The 17,894-nt window shown below is 48.8% G+C and overlaps 1 protein-coding gene across 1 annotated transcript in view; it reads right to left on the bottom strand.

Annotated features, from left to right (window-relative positions):
* Positions 1 to 1,004: 1,004 nt before the first annotated feature.
* GNB1 (guanine nucleotide binding protein (G protein), beta polypeptide 1) overlaps positions 1,005 to 17,894 on the bottom strand; it is a 53,065-nt gene continuing 36,175 nt past the window's right edge. Inside the window, exons 7-12 of the mRNA XM_011931088.1 lie at positions 17,540 to 17,593; positions 9,266 to 9,348; positions 6,466 to 6,667; positions 5,125 to 5,341; positions 3,040 to 3,155; positions 1,005 to 2,768 (exon numbers count right to left, since the gene is read on the bottom strand). Coding sequence (XP_011786478.1) covers positions 3,049 to 3,155; positions 5,125 to 5,341; positions 6,466 to 6,667; positions 9,266 to 9,348; positions 17,540 to 17,593 — 663 coding nt within the window. The 3' untranslated portion in view covers positions 1,005 to 2,768; positions 3,040 to 3,048. The remainder of the gene's footprint in view (positions 2,769 to 3,039; positions 3,156 to 5,124; positions 5,342 to 6,465; positions 6,668 to 9,265; positions 9,349 to 17,539; positions 17,594 to 17,894) is intronic.

Here is a 17,894-nt window from a genome sequence, read left to right as displayed (position 1 = left end):
TTTTGTTGCCTAGGCTGGCGTGCAACGGTGTGATCTCGGCTCACCGCAACATCTGCCTCCTGGGTTCAAGTGATTCTCCTGCCTCAGCCTCCCAAGGAGCTGGGATTATAGGCGTGTGCCACCAAGCCCAGCTAATTTTGTATTGCCCATTTAAGATTTAAAAAAATCACCAGTTTGGAAAGCAGGGAGGTGGATGGTTCCGGAGCCTAGGAGCGGCTATTTGGGACACGCGCAGCCATGGTTTTCCACTCTACCGTGGTCAGTGCTCATACTTTTTCTTACGAGATGCAGTTTTTATTCAGACTAAGAGGAACACTTGGTTCAGTCCCAAGGAAAGCTAGTCTCTGGAGTAACATTCTCAGACATTCTGAGGGAGGGAAACGGCGGAGGAGAAAGGCAACGCAGCCTTGGCTGGGCGCGGTGGCTCAAGCCTGTAATCCCAGCACTTTGGGAGGCCGAGACGGGCGGATCACGAGGTCAGGAGATCGAGACCATCCTGGCTAACACGGTGAAACCCCGTCTCTACTAAAAAATACAAAAAAAAGCTAGCCGGGCGAGGTGGCAGGTGCCTGTAGTCCCAGCTACTCGGGAGGCTGAGGCAGGAGAATGGCGTAAACCCGGGAGGCGGAGCTTGCAGTGAGCTGAGATCCGGCCACTGCACTCCAGCCCGGGCGACAGAGCGAGACTCCATCTCAAAAAAAAAAAAAACAAAGAAAGGCAAACGCCTGTGAAGATTCCCACGGTGCCGCGGGCAAGGCCTATGCATGGGGAGGGGTCTGGGGGATGGCAGGTGGACCTCCCTGCTCTGCTGGCCTGTGAGGTGGAGCTTCCCAGGAAACCCTCCGAGGAGCCAATGCACCACTCATGGATTCTGTGACGTGCTGGTGGCCAAGGCACTGCCTGGGATGACCACATCCGTCAGACCTCACAGCAGCAGGGGCAGCCTAGGGAGGTGGGCGTGTCGTAAACTGAAAATGGACCCGTAAATAATCACCACACCAAAGTCCCTCATGTCAAACTGCTTTATTACATCTTAAATAACAGTACAGTTTAATATAGTATCTATCTTGCATCCAGCTTCCTTGCAGTACACTGACTTTAAAATTAAATACAAAAGGTGGAAAGGGGTAAGGGTGCAGAGAGCTCTACAGAGTTGTTGGACGGAAAGAGAAAGAAGGGGTTTCATTTGTATTCTCTTTGCCAGATCCAGGCCTACCGCAAGGTCACAGCACAGTTTTGTATAGAATGTTGCAGAAAACAGGATGGAGAAGCCACTACTGCTGCTATGAAGGAGTGCGGGGGGTGGGGCGGGGGGGGGGTCCCACAGAACCTGCTTTCCAAACGCTGCTGCTGAACACTGGCCTTGAAGTGAACACCAGGACAATCTGTGTGACGGGAATGAGCCACCTCAGAGGCGGAGGGCCTGGAGAATCCATAAAGGAGGGCACGCTCTTCACTTCACTCCCCTCCCTCCCTCCCTCCCCACCCTCAGAATCCAACAGCAGTCGTTTGCAACAGAACTTTTTTTTTTTTCAAAGAAATAAAGAAAACAGTGACTTATCCCGCTACCCAAGCGTGTAGAGCCGCGCGCTGTACTGCTTCCGATATGTGCCACAGAGCAGCAACGAGAAGTGGACAGAGCCGCAATGGTTACAACTGTAAGAGGTTATTTCTTAAAAGAAAAAGAACACCTAAGGACTGAGTCCTATATGCACTTGTGAGCATTTCTACAGCATGCGATTCTAAGAGTAAACCCACCCAATATGGCAAACAATCAAAATTTTTAAAATTTAACTTAGAAAGTCTGAGATCATTATTTTCAAAACATTGATTTGTACATTGTTTCATACACAAATAATTGACTGACTATCCAAGCACAGGACAGGCATCTCTCTTGAAAACAGAGGTTCCTCCCAGTTGGGGGTGGGGTAGTGTTAGGCTATTATAAACTTCCCTCCAACTTCACAAGGAAACCCAAAGTGAGATTAAAAACTCAACTGAGAAGACAGACAGGATGGGTCAGGAGGAACGTGGTGCTGGATCTGAGCTCACTTTTCAGCAAAGGTGAAGGATTCTCTGATCACGCATTCGAGACCGTCCCCGCATGTGCTTGGCCCCATGGCTTCTGAACATGTTCTTTTCTATGCCATGTTTGTGTGCAACAATGATCTGTGACACCAGACAGAAAATTAAAAACCAGGGACTGAATTTACATCACTGACGTCAGAGAGGCTGCCCTAGACTCTCTGGTTTTGATTAACTGTTGAACACAAAGGAATATATTTTAAAAAGGAAATATGAATGCTTCCAAAATCTTGCTACAAACATGACTGAAATTTGGACACGATGACCAGATGAACAAAGCCCTCAGCGTGTTTTGCGTGAATGCCACAAAACAGGGTCACTGGTCTAAAATTCAAATAAACTAGTGGAAAGGTGTCTGTCTCACAATTACACTCAAGTTTACCTTCTGGTTAACATTTTTATTATATATTTCCTTTTAAAATTCATTCAAGACAAAAAAGAAAACAAAGACGATGGCCCCGGAAGGAATGCACAATTTGTTTTAGTTTTACAGCACAGAGATCCTTCTCTTACTGGGAATTGTGCTCTTGGTTTCAGCAATAAGTGAAGGAAAAAAGATCTTGCCCTTTTGAAGTTCTGAGGGGAGGTGTAGGGTGTCCACGTTAGTGCGGTTGGATGGGATATGCTCTCATGGTAACGCGTCCAAGTTGGAATGGTCTTCCAGTCTCCATGGCATCCACATGCTGTTTTAAACAGAGTTTAAAGAAACGTGAAAAGAGGCAGAGAATCTAAGTGCAGACGCACAGTCAGGTCACTGCTCTTCCCACCACCACTGCATGAGTGTCTGCGGCTGAGGGCACGTGACTTCAGATTTCTGTAAACGTTTCCCACAACACAATTCCAAATCAGTGCTACATCAACATTTATCTAGAAACCGTTAATGACAACTTCACACGTTCTATGAGAAACACGCACAGTTCTCCTCAGAGAAGGACATTTGGGCTGCTGCATTACCTACTGGCGTTAGTTCCAGATCTTGAGGAAGCTATCCCAGGACCCTGTCGCCACAGCCATGCCATCATCAGTCACGCCCAGGCAGCTGACGCGGTTGTCATGCCCAGCCAAGACACCTGGAGCAAACAACAGCAGAATCACACCAAAGCCCAGAGGTATCAATCTCACCTGTGACCTGTGTGCTATATTGTGACGAGGGCGGATGGTGAACCCCTCGTGGGACAAGACCCAGAGTCTCCCACGGCCGGGAAGGGAGGGAAAGTTGCGTCCATGTGGGAATTAAACTGCAGCATACGGGCTGCCTTATTAAAATTCAAAGGCACGCACACACACACAATCAATAAATCCAGAGCCCCCGGCACTGACTTCTCAGCACTCACTTATAAAACTCAAAAAATAAGCAAAGGCCACAATCAAAAAAATCAAAACCATCATCACGTGCGGTGGCTCAGGCCTGCAATCCCAGCACCTTGGAAGGCCAAGGCGGGCAGATCACGAGGTCAGGAGTTTGAGACCAGCCTGGCCAATATGGTGAAACCCCGTTTGTACTAAAAATACAAAAATTAGTAGGACGTGGTGGTGCGGGCCTATACTCCCAGCTACTTGGGAGGCTGGGGTAGGAGAATCATTTGAACCCAGGAGGCAGAGGTTGCAGTGAGTCAAGATCGTGCCAGTGCTCTCCAGCCTGGGCAACAGAGCGAGACGCCGTCTCAAAAAAAAAAAAAGAAAAGAAAAAAGAAAAATCAAAACCACCCCAATCTCAAAGCAGTCTGTAACACAGAAGCTTAGAGGCATGAGCTGTTTTTCCTTCGTCTGTGATACCTAGAGCCCAGCACAAGGCACAGAACACAAGAGGAGCGATGGTGGCTGAGACCACTGGCACTGGCACTGTCACATGGTGAGGGGGGCCTTCTGTCAACACTCCCAATAACCTTGGCTTGGATCATCACCAGCCAGAAGCTCCACCTCCTCCCAGCGGGATGTGAAGGCCCATTTCAGCCACCTTCCTCCACCTCCTGCAGCCACCACACAGCTGAGCACAGGGGCCGGTGTGTGCTCTGCCAAGGCCTGGGCTGGCTTCCACCTCCCTTCAACAGCACTATGACTGTGGGACTTGCCTGGAAATGGCTCCACTTTGGTCCCCCCAGGCTGGGGAGAAAAAGAAGGCTGTTTAACCAGGACATGAGAATGGCACCATCTGGAAGCAGGAAGCCCCGGTAAGGGCCGAGACCTGGAGCCATGCTCCCTTCTTCCGTCCTCCCAGGTACTGAGACAAATGAATCTAAGAGTCTGTAAGTGTCAACAGTTCTCAAATTGAAATGCCCAAATGTCCACTTTTAGTAAGGAAGCTCATCTTTTGTACATCTAGTGTTTTAATACACCTGGCAATAACATGCTTGCCTTTGATATGTCAACTGTAACAGCACCCAGAGGTGTCCCTGCATGGCGCTCCGCCCCCTGATGCAGAGTTCAGAGGGGAAAGCATGGGACTGGGCCCTGGAGCCTGCACAGCTGACCCTTTCCTGCCCACTGACCTTCCCCAGAGCCCTCCCCCACACATGTGGGAAGATCTGCTGGTGCTCCTCAGAGTCCACTTGCCTGGAGGGCCAGAGCTGGGCCATCAGTTTGCGACTATCACTCCTGCTGTACCATGCCACAGTCCTACCGATACTAAACACTGCAGCTGGCCAGGCGCGGTGGCTCAAGCCTGTAACCCCAGCACTTTGGGAGGCCGAGACGGGCGGATCACGAGGTCAGGAGATCGAGACCATCCTGGCTAACACGGTGAAACCCCGTCTCTACTAAAAAATACAAAAAACTAGCCGGGCGACATGGCGGCGCCTGTAGTCCCAGCTACTCGGGAGGCTGAGGCAGGAGAATGGCGTGAACCCAGGAGGCGGAGCTTGCAGTGAGCTGAGATCTGGCCACAGCACTCCAGCCTGGGTGACAGAGCGAGACTCCGTCTCAAAAAAAAAACAAAAACAAAAAAAAAACAAACACTGCAGCTTATCAACCACTCTGTGCCTGCCCTAAAGATACCACATAAATGTCCAGGAGACACAGAAAAGCCCCCCGGTCACGTACCTGCCCGGTCGGCTTTGAGCGCGTCCCAGACGTTGCAGTTAAAGTCGTCGTACCCAGCAAGGAGGAGGCGCCCGCTCTTGGAGAAGGAGACAGAGGTGATCCCACAGATGATGTTGTCGTGGGAGTAAGTCATGAGCTCCTGGTCGGCACGAAGGTCAAACAGCCTGCAGGTGGCGTCGTCTGAGCCAGTGGCAAATGCATTGCCATTTGGAAAGAACTGGAAAGAGAAAGCAAATCAAGACATCATGTAAACACTCAGAAAGAAATATTGGGCATATGGACTGCTCAATGGTAGGGCTGCAGAGAACACAGCAAAGACCAGCAAGACTGTGCTCTGGTAAGAACAGAGGGATGGGCTGGGCGCAGTGGCTCACGTCTGTAATCCTAGCACTTTGGGAGGCTGAGGCGGGTGGATCACCTGAGGTTGGGAGTTTGAGACCAGCCTGACCAACATGGAGAAACCCCGCTCTACTAAAAATACAAAATTGGCTGGGCCTGGTGGCATGTGCCTGTAATCCCAGCTACTCGAGAGGCTGAGACAGGAGAATCGCTTGAAACCAGGAGGTGGTAGAGGTTGCAGTGAGCCGAGACTGCGCCATCGCACTCCAGCCTGGGCAACAGCAGCAAAACTCCATCTCAAAAAAAAAAGGGCAGGGGAGATTTCCCAGGAACTACAGGGGAATGGGATGGAAGGGGATTTGCACTGGGGAAGCACATAAACACTGTGATTTTGGATACTGTGATTACTGTCCCCAAAGGGTAGAATTTATTTCAAAGGAATAGTGAGAAAGGAGTCATCACTGACAGGTGTGAATGTTGCTGTAGCTGCCAGACATCAGGGCTAATCTCATGGAGGAAGGAGGGAAGCGGGCTGACCAGGGCAGTGGTCAGGACTGCAGCAGAGCTCTATCCAACCAACAGATACATCCTTCCAAGTCTCCTCACAAGGCCAGGGGCTGGAAACACTGCCTAGCCATCTGCGTGCTAAAGAGGAGAGCAGGTTTCCTGGTTAGCTGTGCCCCTGACCAGTAAGGCTCTGTAACCAGTAACTGGTGGCCTGAGTTATCTTACTGTCTCTCCCCTCCAGGATCCCAACCACTGCTCAGCTGTACAGGTGGGAACGGGGACTGGCACATAACAGACACCCTGTGAATATCTATAAGACAAGCGGTCAACATAGAGACGTTTCCCATAGGGAGTTTTCCGTATCCCCATCTGTAGATGAGGTTGTGTAAGGATCAGAAAGGAGAACATCTAATCCAGAAAAGTTTAAAATTTAGCAATCTGAATGGCTAGCAGAGACAGCAGAGGCCCCGACCCCACACCTTCACCCAGACTCACGCAAATGGCATTGATGTCAGACTCGTGGCCGGTGAAGGTCTGCCGGCACATGCCTTCTCGCACATCCCAGAGTTTGGCTGAAGCATCACAAGCACCAGAGACAAACAGTCTGGTGTCAGGAGCAAGAGAAAGGCTCATGACATCTCCAGTGTGTCCGGTAAACGTGGTCGTCTGCTGGCCGGTCTCGATGTCCCACAGGGCACTGGAGCGGGAGCAAATGACAAGGGGACATCAGCCTCAACTTCTCGAGTGGCTAGTCATGTGACAGTCTGTCCTTCAAACCACCCAGGGCCACAGTGGGCCTCTGCACTGTTACTTTAAAAACGTAAATTGTTTAAAGACAAATTTAAATGTAATACAACTTTGGAAGGGAAACAAAGCAAAGCAAAATTATACAGAGATGAGCACACGGCCTGGGTTTCAGAATGACGGGGTCACTACCTCAACTCAAACGCCAGCAAACAGGGAGCTAGGGGCACTTTTCAAACAGCAACACTGAGGCTGTGTCCCACTCTTCGGTCATGGATGGGCACGGAGTGGGTGGCAGGAAGCTATGGGGAGGCCCTGGATGGCGGAGGGGGATGCGACTCTACCTGTGGCTGCTTCCTCTGTGCCCTCCCCTGGCCTCCCCTCCACAGGGTCTTAGAAAAGGCAGGCAGGAGAAGGCCAATGCCAGGTAAACAAATGGCTCGCAGCAAATCTGAGGTCCCCCTGCCCTTTCCTGGAATCACAAACAGGAGAGCAGCTGAGTTCTCAGTGATCACACCTGGTATTCTTTTTTTTGACACCGAGTTTCACTCTTGTTGCCCAGGCTGGAGTGCAATGGCGTGATCTTGGCTCACTGCAACCTCCGCTTCCCAGGTTCAAGCGATTCTTCTGCCTCAGCCTCCCAAGTAGCTGGGATTACAGGCATGCGCCACCCATGCCTGGCTAATTTTTTTGTATTTTTAGTAGAGATGGGGTTTCTCCATGTTGGTCAGGTTGGTCTCGAATTCCCGACCTCAGGTGATCCACCCACCTCGGCCTCCCAAAGTGCTGGGATTACAGAGGTGAGCCACCGCGCCCGGCCATACCTGGTATTCTATTGTGTTTCTGCTTAACCAACTGTCAAAAGGTGAGACGCTGACAGAGCCCTGCACAGAGCAGAAGCCTGGCTTAGGTGTAAGGACAGCTCTGAGGGCCACACGCCTAAAACCGTGCTATTCTCCTGTGCCTTGACGCACGGAAGGCAACACCAGAGAGCACTGTCCGTTCCTGTCAGCCTCAGAGGAAAGCCTGGCTGGGCCTGGCAATGCAAATCCAACCAGCCGATCTCAACAGACACCGCACAGGGAGTCTCCCCTCTAGGGCCTGAGGGACTGACTGCAGAAGGGAAGCAAGATACGTAAAAGAGTCTGAAAAAAATGATTAATGAACAGAAGCGCTTTAAAAATATCTTCTAATAAATAAAGTCTTCTCAAGATTGACAATCTAGGTGACAAATCTTTTGTAAATCTATGAAATTTATACAACGAGACACCTTATAATACCACAGATGCTTTGCTGACAAGTTGGTTAAGGGCCCATGTCTCAGTGAACCCCAACAACTGCGTGACTATAGGTCTGTGCCCTGGCCTGGGCACAGCTCCTGCCACCAAATCATGCCTCAGAAGACCAGAAAAACCCACATGGCCAGCTGAAGTCTAAAATGACTCATAAAATAACTATCTGGACATTTAATTTAGTACTTTGATGCCACAAATGAAAAACTTCTAGCGTTTTAAGTGGGTTTCCGTTCACCTGTAAGGTGAAAACGCTAAAAATGAAGTCCGATGGAATCGCTTGAATTGTGACGTCTGTTATTTTTAGTATGTGCTCATTGTTCACAGTGACACGCTGCTATCAGAAAGGGACAATCAAACATCACCTAACATCACCTAAGGAGGTACAGACATACAGAGGGGAAAAAAAACAGAAGAGCAGGTACCTTGAGCCTGATTGTAGTTCAAATATCTATATTGGCCAGGCCCGGTGGCTCACGCCTGTAATCCCAGCACTTTGGGAGGCTGAGGTGGGCAGATCACGAGGTCAAGAGATTGAGACCATCCTGGCCAACATGGTGAAATCCTGTCTCTACTGAAAATACAAAAATTAACCGGACGTGGTGGTGGGCGCCTGTAGTCCCAGCTACTTGGAAGGCTGAGGCAGGAGACTAGCGTGAACCCGGGAGGCAGAGGTTGCAATGAACGGAGATCACGCCACTGCACTCCAGCCTAGAGACAGAGCAAGATTCTGTCTCAAAAAAAAAAAATTGTATTTTAGATCGTAGCTGCTGAAAATTAAACTTTGTAAATTTATTAAAAGTACAATGAAGCTGGGCATGGTGGCTCACGCCTGTAATGGGAGGCCAAGGTGGGCAGGTCACCTGAGGTCAGGAGTTCAGGACCAGCCTGGCCAACGTGGTAAAACCTGGTCTCTACTAAAAATACAAAAATTAGTCAGGCGTGGTGGCGGGCACCTGTAATCCCAGCTACTTGGGAGGATGAGGCAGGAGAATGATTTGAACTTGGCAGGTGGAGGTCGCAGAGCCAAGACTGGACATTGTACTCCAGCCTGGGTGATAAGAGCAGAACTTCATCTCAAAAAAACAAAAGTCTAACGAATTCACACATTGCTACTATGTGTTTAAAATGTTAAGGCCACTTAAATTAAAGACGGCCTAATATTATGTCAAGAACCTTATTTCCTCCATGTTCACAGAGGAATGTGCCAGGGGTGTGGGGTTCTCTAACGCACTGCCTGCCGCGGGTCAGGTACTCACCATGTGGTGTCTCCAGAGCTGGTGACGATCTGATTGTCATCCAGGAATCGGCAGCAGGACAGGTAACCTGGCAAAGAACAGGCCTAAGTGATGAGCTGAATCCAGCAGGCCTTGCATCCAGTCTCATACATAGAGAAACACACTGGCCAGGTAGAAGCTCTATGTCTAAGGTAAGACCAGCACTGTGCTGGTCTTTTGTTCCCATCTGTGCATACAGCAGGTCCACACGCACAGCTGGTGGGGGCGAGAGCCTAGCCGGGCAGGGCAGCACGTCTTACAGAGACCCACAGCTCCGTGATGGGGGCAGGAGCAGAAACCACCCCCATGAAACACACACGTTTCATCTGCTTTACTGTTTGACACGTCAAAGGCTGGGGATCCCTCGTCTATTTACTCATTCAGGGGAAGCTGACTCCAGTGCCCAGGAGGGCAACCATCCAGACACCCGGAACACAGCCTTCACAAAACAGACACCTCCTGCTCTCCTACAGCCCACGCTCCAGCGGGGACCGAGAATGAGAATCACTGAAATAGCACATTGGAAAGGGAGTGCTAAGGGAAGGAAGAGGGCAAGGTAGGGGCCTCACAAGATGGGAGCCAGGAGAGGAGGGAGGACGTCCTGAAAGTAGACTCAGGGAAGAAGGATCCAAACAGAGGGCCCAGACAGGGCAGGAGGCGGTGAGGCCACAGGGTCAGGGTGGCAAGGGTAAGTGAGTCATGGAAGGGATAACGAGGGCAACAGGAAAGCAGCATGGCAGCAACACTGCAGACACGGGGGTACTCGTGAATATGCGTGGGTGGGTTTGTTTTCTTGTGGACAGTGGCTGTGACACCCACATCAGCGTGGGCGCAATTCTGTGTATTCCCACCCACTCCCACTGGGAAGGAAGCGTCAGAGGCTAGACACAGCGGACATGGTGGGGACACATCAAGATGCCCCGTCCTAAACAAACTTTCAAAATAAGGAAAGGCAACAACAAAAAATCAGTCTGCAGTATCCACACATGATGACTGGTCTCTACTAAAAATACAAAAATTAATCAGGCATGATGGCGGGCACCTGTAATCCCAGCTACTTGTGAGGATGAGGCAGGAGAATCATTTGAACCCCGCAGTTCAAACTGTTAATGACTTCTGTTGACCATTATTTTTTTTGTACACTGACTAGAGTTCTGGTATTTACTGTGGAACTAAAAGCATAAGGTCAACAAACCAGTTAGTGTGTGCCCAGGGTTGCTGACGGACTGGCGCTAATCTGAAGATTCAGGGGTTCCAGCGGCACTGGTGATTTTCAAGAGACCTGTTTAGATCTGGGTGTTTACTGAAATGCTTTCCCCCCAGCTACACCCCAGGGAGTCTTATGACACTGCATGAATCAGCAGACAACAAAAATAAAATGCACAGAAAGACTAAACCAAAAAAAAAAAAAAGGAGTAAACCCACTGAGGGTTGTAATGTAGAACGTGTAAGATCACAGAGAAAACAAAGCATTCATTTAACAAACATTCTGGTCACTATTTTTTTGAGACGGAGTCTTGTGCCGTTGCCAGGCTGGAGTGCAGTAGCGTGATCTCGGCTCACCGCAACCTCCGCCTCCTAGGTCAAGCGATTCTCCTGCCTCAGCCTCCCGAGTAGCTGGGACTACAGGCGCTCACCACCACACACAGCTAATTTTTGTATTTTTAGTAGAGATGGGGTTTCACCATGTTGGCTACGATGGTCTTGATCTCTTGACCTCATGATCCACCTGCCTCGGCCTCCCAAAGTGCTGGGATGACAGGCGTGAGCCACTGCGCCTGGCCAACAAACATTATTAAACTGGCTCTGACAGGAAAAAAAATATGCATAGATGACAGAGCTCAAAATATCAACTACGTGCCTACAAAAGCACACGTGGTCAAATACTTCCTGGAGGCCACACCACAGGGACACTAGGGACCATAAAGGTGAACCCAGCTCAGAGGAGGACAGCCCTGCGTACCTGGCGCCCCCTGCAGTGCCCTGCAGCTCGTCCTCGTGTTCCGGGGTCTCCACCCGAACCCCCTCCACTGGCTTCCTGGTTCATGCTCACCCTTGCTTCAGGGAAGCACCCCTACCCCATCAGATGCCCATCCAGACCGTGCCACTGAGCCTTGTAGCACTTATTCTGTTTGAATGTGAGCACAGAAGGGCAGGAAAGAAGAGTCATGGAGACCTCAGCACAGCCTGCATCTCACACAGGGGACTAGGCGGAGGCCCTCCCAAATTTACTGCATGAAAGAATCATGACCTTGGCCAGGCGCGGTGGCTCACGACTGTCATCCCAGCACTTTGGGAGGCTGAGGTGGGCAGATCACCTGAGGTCAGGAGTTTGAGACCAGCCTGGCCAACACGGTGAAACCACATCTGTACCAAAAACATAAAAATTAGCCAGGTATGGTGGTGGGCGCTGGATGTGTAATCCCAGCTACTTGAGAGACTGAGGCAGGAGAATCACTTGAACCCAGGCGGCAGAGGTTGCAGTGAGCGGAGTTCACGCCAGAGCACTCCAGCCTGGGCAACAGAGAGAGACTCTGCCTCAAAAAAATAAATAAATAAATAAAATAAAATCATGACCTCATAGATCTCAAAGATGACCTCTCGGTCCCACCCTGTGCAGGCTGTAGTGAAGCTACACAGAAGACATCAGCTTCTTACTCCAAGAACCAGAGACTGAACCCTAAAATCACAGCTCTCATGCGCTGATAAAATGATATGGACAAGCATCAGCTGACAGGAACTATGAAGGACAAGGGAAATGACCAAATGTATAAGCCACACGTGGCTGCGACTTACAATTTTGTGACTTTAAGACGGTTTGAAAGACACACGCATTTAGTAGGAAAACCATGCTCCACATACCCATACAACTATGTTTCCATTTTCAGGGGTGTCCAATAACTTACATGAGATGTTCAACTTTTTATTATAGGATATGCATTATGTTCGATGGTTCTGCCCGACCAGAGGCCACTCTTAAGTGTCTGTGCATGTTCAGGTTGAGGGGCTAGGCACGACGTGACGCTTGGGGGGGGTGTCCAATGTGGCCTGGAGAGCAGGACTGGTATGCAGTGCCCAGGGTGCCAAGCACACTCCATGAGGCCCAGTCTGTGCACAGACCAGGCCTAACCCCTTCTTCCAGGAAAGTCTCGCAGGGCTTTCTGGCCAAGAGGCCATGAGTGGTGAAGATTGCAGACTCTGAAATCAGAAATACCTGGGCTCCACTGTCAGCATGGCAGCTAAGCAGCAGTGAAAGTTTCTGTAAGTTCTTTCAGAGTCTCAGCCTCCCTATGTAACTGGGGAGCTGATGGGAGGAGCAGAGCTGTCTGCGCACATAAGAAGTTCTCAGTAAATGGAGGCAGTTACTATTTCTGTTATTACTGAATTTGAACAAATTCCCTAGGTATGTGTGGGGGGACACTTCAGGTGAAAACACGCCCCTCCTCCCCTGGTGCGGGGGCCTGTGCTGCCACCCTCTGGAAGCCTGCAGAGGGGCAGAGAAAACAGACCCTGAACAAAAGTGTGCACCCAGTGCGGAGGTGCAAGGGCACAAAGGTGGCACCAGGTGCCTCAAGGAGAGGCTGAAATGCGGCCGGGGAACCTCGCAGTGGTCTGGTCATATAGGCAAGTGGGTGTGAAGGGCTGTCCTGTGTCTCACAGGGACCACTGGCTGTAGGGACAAGGCCATGAAAGCCCAGGAGAGAGGCGGTAGCTTGAAGACAGGCAGGGCAGACGGTGGAAGCGTAGGAGAAAGACGGGCTCCTGGGCGTGTGGTGTCAGCAGAGGTGCCTCAAGGATAGAGTGAGTCTAGAGTCTAGAAAGGAGCACATCACCAGGCTCCGGGAAGAGCACAGCATGGGTGCACACACTGCTCTACCCAGCATGGCTGCCGACCCAAAGACAGCAAAGCCAAGAAGGACACACAAGCGTGGCCAGACGCAGCCCTGTGAGGAAACTTACCCAAGAACAGGACGATGGGCTTGAGAAACCATCCATCTACAAGGATGGTGCTTACTGCAGCAATGTTTATAATAAATTGTGGGAAACTGGGAACTGCCTAAATGTCCGACAATAGGAACAAATTAGTGCACCACACCATGAAACTCTCTACAGCTACTGAGTCACAGAACGACAGTCTAATACTACAGTTGTATAATACTGTGTAACACTACTGCATAACTACTGCATAATACTGTAATTCTGGATGGAATTATAGGTCCCCCGACATAAAAGAAGATGATTCAAAGTTCCTTTCCAAAATTCCTTTTTTTTTTGAGACGGAGTCTCGCTCTGTCGCCCAGGCTGGAGTGCAGTGGTGGTGCGATCTCTGCTCACTGCAACCTCCGCCTCCCCAGTTCAGCACTTCTGCTGCCTCAGCCTCCCAAGCAGCTGGGATTACAGGCACCTGCCACCATATCTGGCTAATTTTTGTATTTTTAGTAGAGATGGGGTTTTGCCATGTTGACAGGCTGGTGTTGCACTCCTAACCTCAGGTGATCCACCCGTCTCGGCCTCCCAAAGTGCTGGGATTACAGGCTTGAGCCACCGCGCCCGGCCAATAACCAACTATTTTCAAAGACACAGTTAAGCTGAAAGGACCCTCAGGAAGGCAGGGCTGGCTACATTAGTATCAGAAAAAGTAGCAGTTCCCAACAAAGAGCATTATGAGGGAGAAAGAACAGTTCATCATGATAGCAGGGTCACAGGGTCAATTAGTCACAAAGAGACGACAAACATAAAGGCATTTACTAAAAGAGTTCAAGGTATCTGAAGCACATATTGACAGAATTAACAAGAGAATTAGAAAATCCATAATCATTTTAACAGCCCTGCATGAACATTTCATAGAAAGATACAGAAGATTTGAACATGCCAAAAATCTTGCTCTAATTAACATGTATGTAGAAAATCAGGCCCAGATACAACAAACACACACGTCATTCCCATGTGCACACGGCGCGGACACCATCACAGACCATCAGCTCCATTAAAAACAAGCCTCAAATGTCAAAGGGCTGAAGTGATACAGAGTGTGTCTTAAGGCACAATGGCATCTAATTAGAAATCAACGATAACTAAGAAAACTTCAGATATGTAAAAATTATAAATAACCCATAAGTCAAATAAGCACTCACAAGGATATTAAAAATTTCATATCGAATGATAATTAAAAGACAATATAGGCTGGCAGTGGTGGCTCAAGCCTGTAATCTCAGCACTTTGGGAGGCCGAGGCGGGCAGATCACTTGAGGTCAGGAGTTCAAGACCAGCCTGACCAACATGGCAAAACTCTGTCTCTACTAAAAATACAAAAATTGGCCGGGCATTGTGGTGCACGTCTGTAATCTACTTGGGAGGCTGAGGCAGGAGAATCGCTTGAACCCAGCGAGTGGAGGTTTCAGTGAGCTGAGATCACACCACTGTACTCCAGCCTGGGCGACAGAGTAGGACTCCATCTTAAAAAAAAAAAAAAGACAATATTAAAAATATGTGTGTGATGCAGCTAAAGCCATGCTTAGAGGGAAATTTAAAAATTTAAGTGATTATAACTGAAAAGGAAGCAAACCAGTGGCCTACAAATCTACTTTAGGCAGCTGGAAAATTAAGAAGGCAATTCCAAAGTAAGCAGAAGGCAGGAAAGAACCAAGAACAGAAATCAACAATAGCAGCGTATCTTTCAAAGGACAAGGTTATACTTGTAATCTGGCCAAAATTAACTTATTTAACAGACTGCTTAATGGGTGTCAAAAGCAGTACTAGTGACTCCGTGAACTGATTCCTTTGGCTGCAATGTGAAGTGGGCAGAGTGTTACCAAAAAGTACTGGGGCATAACATTTCTGAGAACAGATAATACAGCCAGAGAGGTAAAATATATTAGAATAGGACATCCTCTTTCAGCAAATGTATGCCTTTCATGATGAATTAGTGTCACAAGTAAACAAAATCTTGGTGAGATAATAGACTACCTAGCACTTACAGCCACAGAGCTCTATTCTGCCTCATTTGCAGAGACAGGGTCTCGCTTTCCCCCAGCCTGGAGTGCAGTGGTGCGATCTCAGCTCACTGCAACCTTGCCTCCTGGGTTCAAGTGATTCTCCTGCCTCAGGCTCCCGAGTAGCTGGGACTACAAGTGCATGCCACCACACCCAGCTAATTTTTGTATTTTTAGTAGAGACAGGGTTTCACCATGTTGGCCAGGTTGGTCTCGAACACCTGACCTCAGGTGATCCCCCTGCCTTGGCCTCCCAAAGTGTTGGGATTACAGGTGTGAGTCACGATGCCCAGCCTCAAACTTCAACTTTTATTGATTTGAAGCTGTAAAATAGGAATCATGACTGAAAAAAGTTACAAATACCTTTTTTCTTTCTTTTTTGGAGACAGGCTCTCACTCTGTCTCCCAGGCTGGAATGCAGTGGCACGATCACGGCTCACTGCAGTCTTGACCTCCCAAGCGCAAAGGAACCTCCCGCCTCAGCCTCTTCAGTAGCTGGGACCACAGGCTTGAGTCACACCTGGCTAATTTTTATATTTTTTGTAGAGATGGGGTCTCCCTATGTCACTCAGGCTCACAAACACTCTTAAGAGGCCAAATGTGTGTGTGTGTGTTTTTTTTTAAATAACACAACTCCTTAGAAGTAAAATTTTATGAACTACGAAGGAAATAAAATCTCCAAAATATTCCTACTAATACCAGTTTTTTTATTTTCTTGGGTATTTTTGGCTTTTCTTTCTTTGGTTTCAACAGACAAATACAGTCAGTGTTAAATCCAGCAACCTCTGATTACCAATGTAAACAGAGGCACTGACACTAACGGTCATGGGAAGGGGCTGCTGAACACAGAGAACAGCTTTCCAAAAAGGTGCTGCATCAGAAAGAGCTGTGTGGTTTACAGGGTCGGTGTGAGCTGCCTGGCTGGACCACCAGTGACGGCCAGCGGCTCCCATCCGTAGGTATTACCTTCTCACAGAAACAACTGTAAGCACTGCATGAAATACAAAACCAAACACCTGAAAGCATGCAAACAAGAGCAAGTAGAAACTGGAGGAGTCTCCCCTGGGAGAAAAGAAAGGCAGGGCATGGTTTGTTCTTAAGGAGTTTTCCCTGAGGAGGGGACTGTCTGTGATAACCCCAGGGCTACAGCCTCACACACAAGACCTGTGGCCAAGGTCTTCAAGAGCCAGCAGACAGACTACTGGGCAACCACAGCCAGAAAGCGAAAGGATAACAATACAAAGAAAGCCACAGAAAGGGAGTCCCAAACTACACACACAGCTGACCAGATATCCGACCCCTAAGGTGCACAGGCATGCAGCCCAGCCAGCGCAGAAAAGCTGAACAGAGGATTCTGCTGCTGCCACACAAGAAAGATAGAGACAGACTGCCTGATAAAACGAAACTAAACATCAGTTAATTCTGGAGAAAGTAACCGGACACAAAGTCTCTATGACACAATATTTACAATGTCCAGAATACAATTTGAAATTACTACATGTACTAAAAAATAGCAAAATGTCACTCAGATTCCAGAGGAGAGATCCGCAAGGACCAACCTCAGGAAAATGAGATGCTGAGATCAGCAGACAAGAACTCTAAAGGCAGCTCTTAAACTCTCCTTGTGTATGCAAAATAAAACATGCTATTATACAAGGACAGGGAATATCTCAGCAGGAAAATAAAACATTTCTACATAAAAGCAATAGAAATTCTAGAACTGCAGAAGGAATATCTGACATAAAGAATCTGCTGGAGAGCCTTAGTTTATCAGAGGTAACAAGTATATGGACTTGAATGGAAATAAAAAGGTTTAAGCAAGTGAGCGGTGCTAACAACAACAACAAGAAGGAACACATCTGAAGCAGGAAAGTGATGAACAAGCCGCAGCCCCCAGAGCCTCGGGGACAGCACAGATGCATGTGTTATTGCAGCAGAGAGGGGCAGGGACTAAGGACAGAGGATGCATTTGAAGACATGGTCTAAAACTTCCCAAATTTGGTGAAAGACAAACTTACAGATTCAAGATGCCAAAGCACAATAAATGCAAAGAAAATCACTTCGAGGCACCTACATGCAAACTGCTAAAACCCAAAACAAATCTTTAGATTGCTAAAAAAAGAAAAACAAATGAAAAAAAGAGTCAACCCATAATTCTAGATATCTAGCAAAAATACCCTTCAAGAATAAAGGCAAAATAGAAATCTTAGGGAAATGAACACTAAGTGCTTTTGCCAGCAGCAGACCTGAGACCTGCACTAACCATGACTTGTTCTGGGTAGGGCTCTCGGCCGACAGACGCCTGCAGAAGGCGCCTCTGCAGGAGAGCGGGAAGGGCACTGGACACGGAAGCTCTCTCCGGAGGGCAGAGTAGATTTATTTCATTCTTTTTGAGACGGAGTCTCACTCTGTCACCCAGGCTGGAGTACAGTGGCATGATCTCAGCTCACTGCAACCTCCGCCTCCCAGGTTCAAGCGAATCTTTTGCTTCAGCCTACCGAGCAGCTGGGACTACAAGTGCGTGCCACCATGCTCGGCTAATATTTGTATTTTTAGTAGACACAGGGTTTTGCCATGTTGGCCAGGCTGATCTCAAACTCCTGGCCTCAGGTGATCTG

Source organism: Colobus angolensis, unplaced genomic scaffold, assembly GCF_000951035.1.
Source record: "Colobus angolensis palliatus isolate OR3802 unplaced genomic scaffold, Cang.pa_1.0 Scaffold89, whole genome shotgun sequence".
Taxonomy (NCBI): Eukaryota; Metazoa; Chordata; class Mammalia; order Primates; family Cercopithecidae; genus Colobus; species Colobus angolensis.
Note: the sequence above shows the minus strand (reverse complement) of the source record. Positions and strands in the feature narration are given on the sequence as shown.